The 13,254-nt window shown below is 45.9% G+C and overlaps 1 protein-coding gene across 1 annotated transcript in view; it reads left to right on the top strand.

Annotated features, from left to right (window-relative positions):
* Positions 1–3,789: 3,789 nt before the first annotated feature.
* The window catches only part of T265_04910 (hypothetical protein), a gene marked incomplete at both ends in the record, with an annotated part of 66,055 nt that continues 56,590 nt past the window's right edge, over positions 3,790–13,254 (top strand). The window contains one exon of the mRNA XM_009169770.1: positions 3,790–3,829. Coding sequence (XP_009168034.1) covers positions 3,790–3,829 — 40 coding nt within the window. The remainder of the gene's footprint in view (positions 3,830–13,254) is intronic.

Here is a 13,254-nt window from a genome sequence, read left to right as displayed (position 1 = left end):
TTTCATCCCCATCAATTCTTTCATGTTTGCTGTATCTTATCGCATCATTATTCTACACAAGTATCCTGGTTTCTTCTGCCTCTTGTACTATAATGTCTTCATGTTGGCAAGCTTGGTCAGCCCCAGATTGCTAGGTTATGATGATAATAATGTTTATCCCAACTGGTAGGCGGCATACTTTCAGGCATGACCATCACGTTGCAGTCAGAACGGAAGCATGACTACTGGGGTTTATAGGTATTAGGGTCTTTGAGGAAAAAAAGAACTACGTCATAAACAGTGGGCATTACCCGATTTAGGCTCTAGAATTTGGAGGTGGAGGGCAATAACAAAACGAGGGAAATTAAGGGGCACCCTGTCTGGCACCTGACTTCAAAATTGCAAATGGCGGAAAATGAGTTACCAGATCAAAGAATCTGGTATATATACATGTATGTTAATGTATATATGTATATTAGCGCAATAGCCGGCGTGTGCCCTCACTACAGCCTCGCTTCCTGACATATCAAGCTACAGCGGTGAAATCTTGCTTCAGCTTTTTATTGGTCCCTAAAACAACGGGAAAATCCGGAGAAACGCGTCTGTTTGTCACGGATGGCTATTGCAGTTTGATTGTGCCCGTTTAAACATGACAGCAACTGCGCCGAATCACGCACCTCGCGAATGCTCCGTTTGCGCACAATCCTAGAAGACCACAAATCCCATTGGTCGTGCTTCTATTCTGACTGCATCAGTATGGTCATGCCTACGATATGCCGTTCACCAGCTAGGAGTAATAATAATAACAATTCTTTGCGTCGGTCATCATGGGGGATCCTCAGGGTTACGTTTTGGGACCACTTCTGTTACTTATCTACGTCGACGATCTTCAAGATGTTCTTCCAAGGCCATGTCTATTTCATGCGTACGACTTGGTACCCTGGGTTTCAAATGCCAGTGCCAGCCTGATGGATGTGGACGTTGAAAAGCAGTGATCGTTGGACTGGCGTCTTTCCCCGAATGACGAAAATTGCGTCCGTATGTCATTCGGAGTGAACCTATGAAACGGCTTTGCCGTCCATGGTGAGAATGAATCAGAGTACATTACGAGGATAGATGCTAAAAGTATTTGGTTACCTGACCCCCTTCAAACATATCCTTTCCACCGCACCATGAGAAATCAGCTCCGAAATCATTCGCCGTTCTATGGCGGCACACTTTCGCCCGTATTACTCGCATGGGATTCCAAATACTTTCTGGGGTCTACTTCAGGCCGCTCTGTCATTATGCCAACCAAGTTGTCTACCAAGGATGCGAGAGGGGCCTAACCCCCAGTGAGCGTGTCCAACAGGCTACTACGAAAATGGTTGCTGGCCTCAAATCCGTGAACTATGAAACGCGCTTCAACCTCTCCTCTGGAGTATCTTCGCCTCCGGGATGGTCTACTAATAACTTATGCCCTGTTTGAATAAGGTTTTGTCAACAGGTGAAATAACTTACATCATACGTTTGTTCATGCTGCGTCGGTTACAATGTTCTGAGGACAATTAAGCGCTTTAGATATATATATTTCTGCATTCGCCCAATGGATTCGAAAATTCGGGAGCTTCAACGTGCTTCAACGATGAACCCTCTGGGCATCGCGGTGTCTCAGTGATACTAGGAATGTATTCCGAAATAAATTTTACCAGCGGCATGATTAACTCATTGGACAATGAAATTCTGGTGGCTGCAAGAATGTGAGCGTATATTAGGGTGGTTTTGTGTTCGAGCATATGAGCCTCAGAAGACAACATTTTGGCTCAATACTTTGACTTCTTTTCGGAAAGATTTTGCAGCGAAGACCATTGTGCTGCCAAGGAGCCCCTTATGCGAATCATCGCGCTGGCAAGCTTACTGTTCCGCGCTGAGAACTTAAACAGCAATGCTACACCCCTTTTCGCCCGTGCCCGTCAGGTGAACGGCAGCCGCTGAACGACATGAACGGGGATCTTAAGCGAATGCCTCGATCCTTTTTATTAATCGGGGTGGCCGAGCGGTCTAAGGCGCCAGACTCAAGGGATTCTTTGCCTTCTGGGTGTTCTGGTCCACGAATGTGGGCGTGGGTTCGAATCCCACCTCTGACATACTTTTCACACGTCGCTAACACTGAACTTGTGTTCCTTATGGCCCCGTGATTTTGGTTTCAGCAACTACTCATCTTGGGCAAAAGCCATTGGGTGACTTGATGCCCATTCAGACGTAGTTACCACAACCGGCCTGGTGCGGGTTCTGGCGGCAGTGTTCATGGATTACTTTCTCAGTAGCAGCAAAATGTTAGCTAAGTAGGTTGATCACGCAATACAAAGAACACTCTCCACGTGAGCTGTTTTCTCAAAACGGGTCAGCGGTTAAAAGATTCTTAATGTAACTACATGCTAAACATGTTCTGTGGCAAGATGCCTGAGTTGGTATGCATTACCACCGCGATCAGTTCGAGAGCACAGATGCGCTTTCTCACTCCTTCTGGAGACAGCTGCGGATGAGGGAATCACCGGATGTCCAGCTGCATCCGAAGTGATTCGGCCTGTGACCGTCTACGATTATGCGTATTACGTACTCCAAACGTTTAAAACACTTTGACACGCGACCTTTACCGCACACTTTTCCGTCCCTTCGTTGACTGTGTTTTAAAACCAACCAATATCACCTTGTTCTTAGGACGCAATCATTATGAGCAGTTCGAGCTATCTACGGTGCAAATGAACCCATTTCAGTGATTGCTGCAAACTTGTCTCCTCATTTCTAATTGCGGGTTCAACCAATCCCATACTCGTCACACTATGGAATTTTTTAATTGTAAAATCTTTGATACGGTAAGGCACTTGACGTTTGACGTTTATAAGTGTCCGACGCCAACGTTTCACTTCGGGTGGTGTTTGGTATAGTCACCTTTTTAAGTGTTTCGATGCTCTGTGGCATGTGACTGATAGAGTGAGTCGAGGCTTTCGACCGATCTCCTCGGGTCGGGTTTGTTCTTTTTTCTAGTGGCTCTCGTTCACCTGGATGGTACAAGTGACGAAGGGATGTAGCACCTGTCTTTGAGTTGTTAGTGCTGGGCAGTAAGCTTATTGGCGCCAGGACTTGTTTAAAATGTATCTTAATGTTATTTTTTCTGGACGCGCATGTAGCGTGAACAGTTCTGATACGAAGGCTATTCGCACATCAAATACCTGAATTGAGTATTTTGTTATCGGTTGCCAGAAATTTGCCTGCATACGTCGTGGTGTTGCGTTTGTTTCTGCTTTTTGGTTTTGCTCATGGTAACCATGAGGACCTGAGTTATTGCCTTAGAGAGTCTTATCCCCTAACCATACTCTAACATGCTCTCTTTCTCATTCATCGTGAAACGTTGACCACTTCGCTCAGTTTTTCAATTGTCCAATGCGCACACCGCAATCTCGCACAAATATGGCCACATGGACAGGCGCCCTTCGCAAATTCGTTTGCAGGGGACAACCTTTCAGGCCACTGCAACTAAACTGTTGAGCCTCAACGCGTCCCCTGAGTTACCCGGGGGAAACTAGCGGTCCCGAATCTGATACGTGGAATCTTTTCCCCTCGAACATAAAGAGTAGTGCTACACCCTTTTTTCACTTGTGCCTTTCAGGTGAACGACAGCCACTGACCGACAAGAACAAAACCGACCCGGGAAACTTGGGCAAAAGCCTCGATCCTGTGTATCAATCCGTGAATCCGTGAATCCCTGAATCCCTAAACCTGTTTGTCCACTTACTGGTTAACCTTGAAACGATCGTGGGATTTTAAAAAATGACGGCACGTCAGGATACGGATGTCCTTTCCCTCAGAGGTTGGTCATCCTACTTTTATCCGTGAATCCGTGAATCCGTGAATCCCTAAACCCGTTTGTCCACTTACTGGTTAACCTTGAAACGATCGTGGGATTTTAAAAAATGACGGCACGTCAGGATACGGATGTCCTTTCCCTCAGAGGTTGGTCATTCCTACTTTTACTTTTTAGTTTTCGGGACTGTCTATGGAGGTAGTCCGCTTTTAGCTGCTGGGCTTCTTAAAGTTGACATTTTTGGTGCAAGAACTAAGCTTTATGTTGTGCGTGGACGTGATGGGAAGTACATGCCTGGCATGGTTGACTGGAGAGTACGCGATCGTGTCCCACCCCTGTGGAGGTGGACAGGAATTTCAGTTGCTCAACCTCTGAAGTAATTGGAAAACGCCACATTCTCGGGGCTACAGGGAGTCCCAAAATGCTGATAAAGTCATCAACCTTACAGGAGAAACATATCACTGCGCACTGTGTCGGTGTTGATGCTGAAGACGTCTTGGCCCTGCTGCGTCATGACTCGGACAGATATTAACATATATCCTGCGTATAATTCCCCGAACCCCCAGTGTTCAAATTGTTGCTGTTGGAACATTGTGGATCCGGAGTACGCAGACGACATCGCCTTAATCTTTGATGACCAAGGTGAAACACAAGCCCTGTTGAATAGAATAACCACCGTCATACCACCTTTGGGCATGCATCTATCACCTACAAAGTGCGTAGTCATGCTTCACAGCTCCTGGTCTCTGTCAATCCAAGGAGAATCACTGGAGGTTATGGAGGGTTTTACATACCTCGGTAGTTGTACTAGCTCTGACAGAGTTGTGTCTGATAAGGCCAGTGCAAGAATCTCAGAAGCGATGATCACATTCGCTAGTCTGCATCACTTGTGGCGTCGAAAAGGCATATTACAAGGTCCTAAGGTTCGCGTGTACCAGGCCACAGTAACGACTGTGTTGTCGTGTGGCTGCCAGACCTGGCTTCTGTGGATGATTGATGTGAGGCGTCTTCAGATTTTTGACCACTGCTGCCTTGGAAGGGTTGATGGTTTTGAATGACGTCAATGGATCAGTAACGAGTTCATTAGAAAACGGTTATTTGAATGTACAGCAGGCACTGCAACGACTGGAAACATCCAACCTCGTCAACAGGGGTGGATCGGTCATGTGCAACACATGCTAAGGTACCGTCTTCCGAGATGAGTGTTGTTCTCGGTGCCTCCTTCAGAATAGCGGAAACCCCAAGTGGACAACATTTGAGTTGACAGAAGAGTGTAAAGAGATTATGAAGAGTTTGAATATTGTTTGTTGCAGATTCAAACAGGTTGTACAAATTAAAATAACTTGGTTATACTTTGCTCTGGAAGTTGTGTGTTTAGCTGGAGAATGAGGTTGGCAGGTTACATTACCGTAGTTGATGCAGTAATCACGGCAAACGATGAGTAAGCGGTAGCACTCAATGAAACACTTTCGACACGCATCCTAAATTAAGGCGCGTTTGTTGGTTGGAAATCGACAGTTCCGCTGCATATAGTTGACTTAAGTGAGGTCTCAATGGTCAAGTCTACCAGGTTGCAGTAAGGGCCAGGTTGCGCAATATGGCCTCTATGGATGGACGATGCGAGGCGTCTTATTTTCTACCACATATGTCTAAGCCGCGGAAAACGTCCAACACCGTCAGATGCAGTGGCTCGGCGATTGTCGTTCTCCGTGCCTCCTTCAGAATGGCGCTAACTGCTAGATCACAACGTTACAAAACCGACCCGGGAAACTTGGGCAAAAGCCTCGATCCTGTGTATCAATCCGTGAATCCGTGAATCCGTGAATCCCTAAACCCGTTTGTCCACTTACTGGTTAACCTTGAAACGATCGTGGGATTTTAAAAAATGACGGCACGTCAGGATACGGATGTCCTTTCCCTCAGAGGTTGGTCATTCCTACTTTTACTTTTTAGTTTTCGGGACTGTCTATGGAGCTAGTCCGCTTTTAGCTGCTGGGCTTCTTAAAGTTGACATTTTTGGTGCAAGAACTAAGCTTTATGTTGTGCGTGGACGTGATGGGAAGTACATGCCTGGCATGGTTGACTGGAGAGTACGCGATCGTGTCCCACCCCTGTGGAGGTGGACAGGAATTTCAGTTGCTCAACCTCTGAAGTAATTGGAAAACGCCACATTCTCGGGGCTACAGGGAGTCCCAAAATGCTGATAAAGTCATCAACCTTACAGGAGAAACATATCACTGCGCACTGTGTCGGTGTTGATGCTGAAGACGTCTTGGCCCTGCTGCGTCATGACTCGGACAGATATTAACATATATCCTGCGTATAATTCCCCGAACCCCCAGTGTTCAAATTGTTGCTGTTGGAACATTGTGGATCCGGAGTACGCAGACGACATCGCCTTAATCTTTGATGACCAAGGTGAAACACAAGCCCTGTTGAATAGAATAACCACCGTCATACCACCTTTGGGCATGCATCTATCACCTACAAAGTGCGTAGTCATGCTTCACAGCTCCTGGTCTCTGTCAATCCAAGGAGAATCACTGGAGGTTATGGAGGGTTTTACATACCTCGGTAGTTGTACTAGCTCTGACAGAGTTGTGTCTGATAAGGCCAGTGCAAGAATCTCAGAAGCGAGGATCACATTCGCTAGTCTGCATCACTTGTGGCGTCGAAAAGGCATATTACAAGGTCCTAAGGTTCGCGTGTACCAGGCCACAGTAACGACTGTGTTGTCGTGTGGCTGCCAGACCTGGCTTCTGTGGATGATTGATGTGAGGCGTCTTCAGATTTTTGACCACTGCTGCCTTGGAAGGGTTGATGGTTTTGAATGACGTCAATGGATCAGTAACGAGTTCATTAGAAAACGGTTATTTGAATGTACAGCAGGCACTGCAACGACTGGAAACATCCAACCTCGTCAACAGGGGTGGATCGGTCATGTGCAACACATGCTAAGGTACCGTCTTCCGAGATGAGTGTTGTTCTCGGTGCCTCCTTCAGAATAGCGGAAACCCCAAGTGGACAACATTTGAGTTGACAGAAGAGTGTAAAGAGATTATGAAGAGTTTGAATATTGTTTGTTGCAGATTCAAACAGGTTGTACAAATTAAAATAACTTGGTTATACTTTGCTCTGGAAGTTGTGTGTTTAGCTGGAGAATGAGGTTGGCAGGTTACATTACCGTAGTTGATGCAGTAATCACGGCAAACGATGAGTAAGCGGTAGCACTCAATGAAACACTTTCGACACGCATCCTAAATTAAGGCGCGTTTGTTGGTTGGAAATCGACAGTTCCGCTGCATATAGTTGACTTAAGTGAGGTCTCAATGGTCAAGTCTACCAGGTTGCAGTAAGGGCCAGGTTGCGCAATATGGCCTCTATGGATGGACGATGCGAGGCGTCTTATTTTCTACCACATATGTCTAAGCCGCGGAAAACGTCCAACACCGTCAGATGCAGTGGCTCGGCGATTGTCGTTCTCCGTGCCTCCTTCAGAATGGCGCTAACTGCTAGATCACAACGTTTGACTTGGCAGAAGGGTGAAAGAGATTACAAAGGGTATAGGTGGTGTTGGGTCGGTCCGCCATTCAGGATAAGGTCCCTGTAACCCTGATGCGACTAACTAGAAACGTTGCAAAGCATATCGGTGTTCAGGCTGTTTCTTTTCAGCTTGGCAGAAGGGTGAAAGAGATTACAAAGGGTATAGGTGGTGTTGGTGCGGTCCGCCATTCAGGATAAGGTCCCTGTAACCCTGATGCGACTAACTAGAAACGTTGCAAAGCATATCGGTGTTCAGGCTGTCAGTTTCTTTTCAGATGGCCTGGTTTAAAGCTTGAGGACTTACATGTCTCAGAATGCTTGTGATAGGCTAGCTTTAGATACCTCTGTCGTCCGCGTTTTGCTTTCGCTTTGAAACTTTAAATATAGTTGAATAAATTTTGTGGTTGTGCGGTAGTGAAGCACCAGCGTCAACACTGATGTTACTGTCTGCTGGTGATAATGGTGTCTTCTGAAACACGCCCCAAAAGGTTCACCAAGAGCGACTTCTGAAGTCATTTGTGCTAATTAACTGAGCTCCGTTTTTCTGAGCTCCTGGTTGTTCTGGCAGTCTATAGAAGTTACGTGTGAGTGAAACAATATGCGAAGAAGACGCAGCGACAATTCGTCCCGTCAATCGCCTTCGTGAGCGATGGGCTGAGTAAATCAAAGAACAGTTCAGCTGGTCTCCAACACAACCATTGGGAGAACCCAGCGGGCCGGAACATCAACACATGCCCGCCATCAACAACACAAATCTAGGGTGAGATATCAATCTTCCAACGCGACATGGTACCGGACTCCGCACTCTTCAAATAGGATAGCTAAGTCCTGGCGAACAATCTGACGTCCATACTGCATAAGATGTAGAACGAAAACAGAATGCCAACCGAATGGAGCTCCTCCACGGTCATCCCAGTCTTCAAAGAGGGCGCGAGAACGCCGGGTGCATCAGCCGGGTATCCACCGCATCTAAGGTTCTTTCTGGCATTATTGTGCGTAGGTTGATCGGTCGCCGGAGATGCAGTTTCTTGACAGTCAAGCTGGGTTTTGTCCTGGCCGATTGTGCATTGACCTTGAGACATATTCTTGAATTGCGCCGCTCCTTCAAACGCCCCACGTCTCACTATTTCTCTTCAACTTTGATGTGCTGCTTGAAATTCTTCTGCCTGCTTGTGAAACCTCGGGTCGAATTTCTCCCGGGACTTTCCCTCACAGACATTGCGTATGCGGACGACACTGCCCTACTAGGTTCAGATCCTTCAAGAACGTAAACCAGTTTCAAAATATCCTAAATAATTCTGCCGCACGGTTTGGCATGCACTTCACACCTGCAAAGTGTAAAGTGCTGCTACAAGGTTGGGTTGGATCAAAACAAAAACTCATGCATTCAGACAAGTCAATCAACGCGCTAGATAAATTTGTTTACCCTGGCAGTCGTGTAAGTTCCGGTGGACTGGCTGGAGATGAGATTACTTCTTGTATCGGGGAATCCAGGACTGCTGTTGCCAACCTCCAATACCTATGGCGCCGACGTGACTTCAGTTTGTGTTAATCAATCACGCTGATTAGGTTATTCATCTTACATATCAGAAGACCGTCTACCTCACAGAGCCCTTTTAGCTTAGCCTGGTGCTGATTTGAAGCAAACAAGAGTTTGATAGTGTATGACCTGGCAATGAAGTATGGATACCCTAACCGGTAAACTGCGTGGGGTGAACAACTACTGTCTCCCTGAATGGGGGCCTCGGGACGCAACTCACCAATGGTTAGTGACATTGGCAGAAATGACACAATCGCGCAGTCAGCGGCGCTCATGCCTCAAAACTATCGCCATTAATGCCCAGCTACTCAGTTTCCGAACCAAGTGAACAGGCCACCGCCACCAGGGCTCGGATGTATGTCCCACACTCTTCCTGTGATGGAAGCGGTAGTAGCTGGAACCAGTGTCTATGGTATACGGTTTATAGCTGATAAATTGATTGACTGCTTGTTTGTTCTGCCATGTGCATGTAAACGAATGTCAGTAGCAATGCTTCCACTATCTTCGTTACTTTTGCGGTGAAAAAGTAATCGCTGATGCTGTTAAGTTAGTTGAGTCGACACACTCCCGTCCATTCGTTTTGCAGCTTTCTTGAGTTTCGGAACGATGTGCTGTTTTTCTTGAATGATTAGAGCTTGTGCAGACATCATGGGCGTTAAAGGTGTTCACTGCAACTGAACGTTGTAAGCAGCCTTGGTATATCGAGCTTGACGTAATGGTTCTTTTGAACTCCTTACTGTGACAGACTTGGTTTCAGTTGTAGTGTTTGTGGGACATGTATTGTTTATACCCACGTCACTTCTTTTGAACATTCGTCCTTCTATCCTGGCGTCATTACTCTGGTGAGTCCACAGAAAAGAGCGGAAGCACTGGACTGAAGTTCAGGACAGGAGAATGACTGTCCAAAGGAGAATGATACGAGTATTGACTTTTAGTTTATTGCTGTTGGGGCGTTGGACACTACAGCTTATTGATTTCCTTTATTCTTATAGGTATCCCACTGCTCCAGTAAGAAGAATAGTCATTCAGCTGTAACACTTAGTGCATAGCTACTGTGCACGAGGGCCATGATACTGCCGGGTTGCCGCAAACTGAACTGGAGCAGTCGATATGCGGCGGCCAGGTTTCAACCACGGGCCTTCCGTCAGTAATTTCGCGCTCTAACCAAGGACCGAGGTCACAGCCATGTCTATCGGCTTTTGGATTAAACTGGTGGCTCGTCATTTGTATAAAGTTTTATCCTGATGCATCTGGCATGACATTTCAAGGAGGGTTGCAATCCAAATGAAAACTAATGGGTGCTCGGCACGCCATTATGATCATTGAGTATCCTCACTAGACCAACTTTCGAAAGCTGTCAGGTTATTTAAAAATCCCACAAAATAACCGGTATTGGGAAAAAGTGAAAGTGGCAACAAAAAAAACATGGTTCGTGATATCCCACAAAATAACCGGTATTGGGAAAAAGTGAAAGTGGCAACAAAAAAAACATAGGTTCGTGATGGTAAAGTTCACTGCACACAGTTGTGTGGGCAATTTTTCCAACGACACAAGATGTCGAATTTGCAACGCTTCACAAGACATACCACCAGGGGCCGATCAATTTAGGGAGAAATCGTACAATGATACTCTTTTCACCCCGGTTGCGACATCATTCCTAGATTAACCACCCTTCGGGAATGCCACTCATTGACGTTTTCATTCACAAATCGGCCAAGGGAAACCCTTCCAACGGCGAACGTGATTGTACTTTACTTGGAGCAATCATATTTTATTGGGTTCGAACTTATTTTTCTGGGCCCAGAGACTGAAAGACCGTCCTTACTTAATAACCCACAAGGGTTTTGGTTAGTGATCTCATGTACTTTGGTCACGATTTAGTTCACATAATGTTAAAAAATAAACCGGAAACGTACTATGGTCCTACTTTTTACGCTCTCCTACCTTGGACACTCTCTTGGAGATCACTTTATCGTACCGAAGATAACCGCCAGATCACACGAACCATTACCCTCCAAGTACCATGTGAATTGGGGCCACCAAATTAGTCTCATTTCAGGGCGGTGTCATTTGATTGAATTCTTTTATTTTCCCAGCCCACACGTTCAATGAGCACTCTTGCGATTCACCCATCAGACGGGATGAAACAGATTGTTTGTTTTGGATTGCAACATCCAAACCAGCACACTCTCTGACGCATGTATGGATCTACGACACCAGTTATCAGCGTCCTTGAAGTTTCCTTAGCCAGCTACTGCCACCAGCTATAAGGCTTGTGAGCCTGCCCGCGCGCAACAGCTTAATCTAGCTGCACACTTCTGTTGACATTGCGTAATCCCTGCTTTCTAAAAGATTCGTGAAGCCTTTGGTTTCGCTTCGTATGGTCTCACTAGGCATGGGCGCGCTTAAATTCTGTTGTGACATTTACCGACCAACGCCAACCGTTAATGCCGTGTATGGTGAGAGTGAACACTTGTGTAAAGGCGAGCGCATCAAGGCTCTTCTCAAATAGAAAACGGCGGTTGAATGCCGTTAAAACGAGATTTCTTTTGAGAATTAGAGCCGGGTGAGTAGGCCACTATATCTTGGACAAATGTAAATTAATAGTCATGTCCGTTTTTAGTTTGTGAATATGGGGTAAGCAAAGTGTGAAAACGGAGTGTACAAGAAATTAGAGAAGCGTCGCAACTCTCCGCCATTTATCTCTGGCTTATGGTATCTAGTTGGAGACGCTACAATATATGGCTGCTACTTGATGTCAACGGCGTTCTCGTCTTCATTTTCTAACCAGATTGCCCGAATGAGTGTCTGGTGGTGTAGGGACCTCGGAATGATTGTAGTAAACTAGCACCAAGTCCATTCCCCATCCACCTTTATTCCTTTTTTCGCAATAAGCGTTTCAAATAAATCACGGTTGCACGGTAGCGAAGCGTCAGTGTTGAAGACTGATGTCATGCTGTCGATGATGATGTCTAACAATAGTTACCTTTCGCTTTTGAGATTGAAAGGATACTAGTTAGTTACTGATGCTGACTAAGGCCTAAGTGCGGTTACGACTATTTGGCAAGCAAACGGGTGCCAAAATGATATTGACATCCAATTCAAAGTTCAGTTATATTGAGAGGACGGTCGCTGAAGGGGTGACCGAGTGGAATGATGCTTTCTTTTAATGTAACATGCCCGAGCGGAAGAAATTGACCAGTTTATGCCACGCTGAAATAACTCGGGAGAAACTAACCGAAACAGATTTAAAAGTCACATTTTCGGCGTGCATTGCAGTTGCGATTGCCCTTTATGAAGAATAGCTAAGGTGAATAGACTTTTGGGGGCGAAGTGGCTCAGTTGTTAGAGCGCGAATTTACTGACCGGAAGGTCCGTGGATCGAACGCTACCTCTCCCTCTCGACTTCCCCTCTCTAGACTTGGACAATCTGGCAGTATCCAGGCTTTCGTGCTTCCTTCTGGTGGCATGGTAGTTAACCACCGGAAGGGCGCTACAGCTGAACGACAAATAAAATTTTGTAAATCAGACATGTTGCATACCGCAAGTTGGGTGAATCTGATTATCAGTATAACTTTAATTGGACAGAACGCAATGCTGCTCTCAATCACCAACGAAGGATATTTTTAACAATCAGAACAACTGCTGTTAGGATCATCCTGGTTGCTAGAGAACAGTAGCAATATTTACGGTACTCATGCCAGCGCTTTGCCCGTTTCAGTGACTTCCTATCTCGATACACTTAGGCCAGTTGTTCTAAATGAAACTCAGACTTACTCAGCTTGACCGACACACTTTGAAATCACCCTCAAACCTGTTGATCGTAATGTTGTTGGGACATTTGCACAAAAAACGTACGTATTTGCCCCAATCCGTCGGGCCAACGGTCCTTTCAAGTCGATTCGAAAAATTGTCGTTGGCAAACTCATAGTCACCGGACATTTTGACTGGCTCACTCAAATATTTGATGCACTATATCCCGAAAACCGCATTAGGAACGTTCGGAAAATCGTTTAGAGGTTCACGATTAGATGGCATACTTAGTCTTCTAGTCTCGCCTGGTCTTCACAAACGTCCCTAACTGTTTCATTCTACCAAGATAACCGTGACTCTCACCAACAGCCATATTGGTAACCGGCTTAGGTAGATTCTACCAGTCTTAAGATCTAAAATCCCGAATCGTTATTAAGCCTCTAGCCCTTGTTTTTCAGTTAAGTGTGATACCACCGCATCCGCTAGTTTCTGCTTGTTCTCAGTGTAACTGCGTTTACTATGTAGCTAAACATTCTCACCTGCTTCTGGGAATTAGTCAACGGTTTTCTAGGGTCTCAAAGCAATGGTGCTTTTT

The sequence above is a fragment of the Opisthorchis viverrini genome (assembly GCF_000715545.1).
Source record: "Opisthorchis viverrini unplaced genomic scaffold opera_v5_86, whole genome shotgun sequence".
Taxonomy (NCBI): Eukaryota; Metazoa; Platyhelminthes; class Trematoda; order Opisthorchiida; family Opisthorchiidae; genus Opisthorchis; species Opisthorchis viverrini.
Note: the sequence above shows the minus strand (reverse complement) of the source record. Positions and strands in the feature narration are given on the sequence as shown.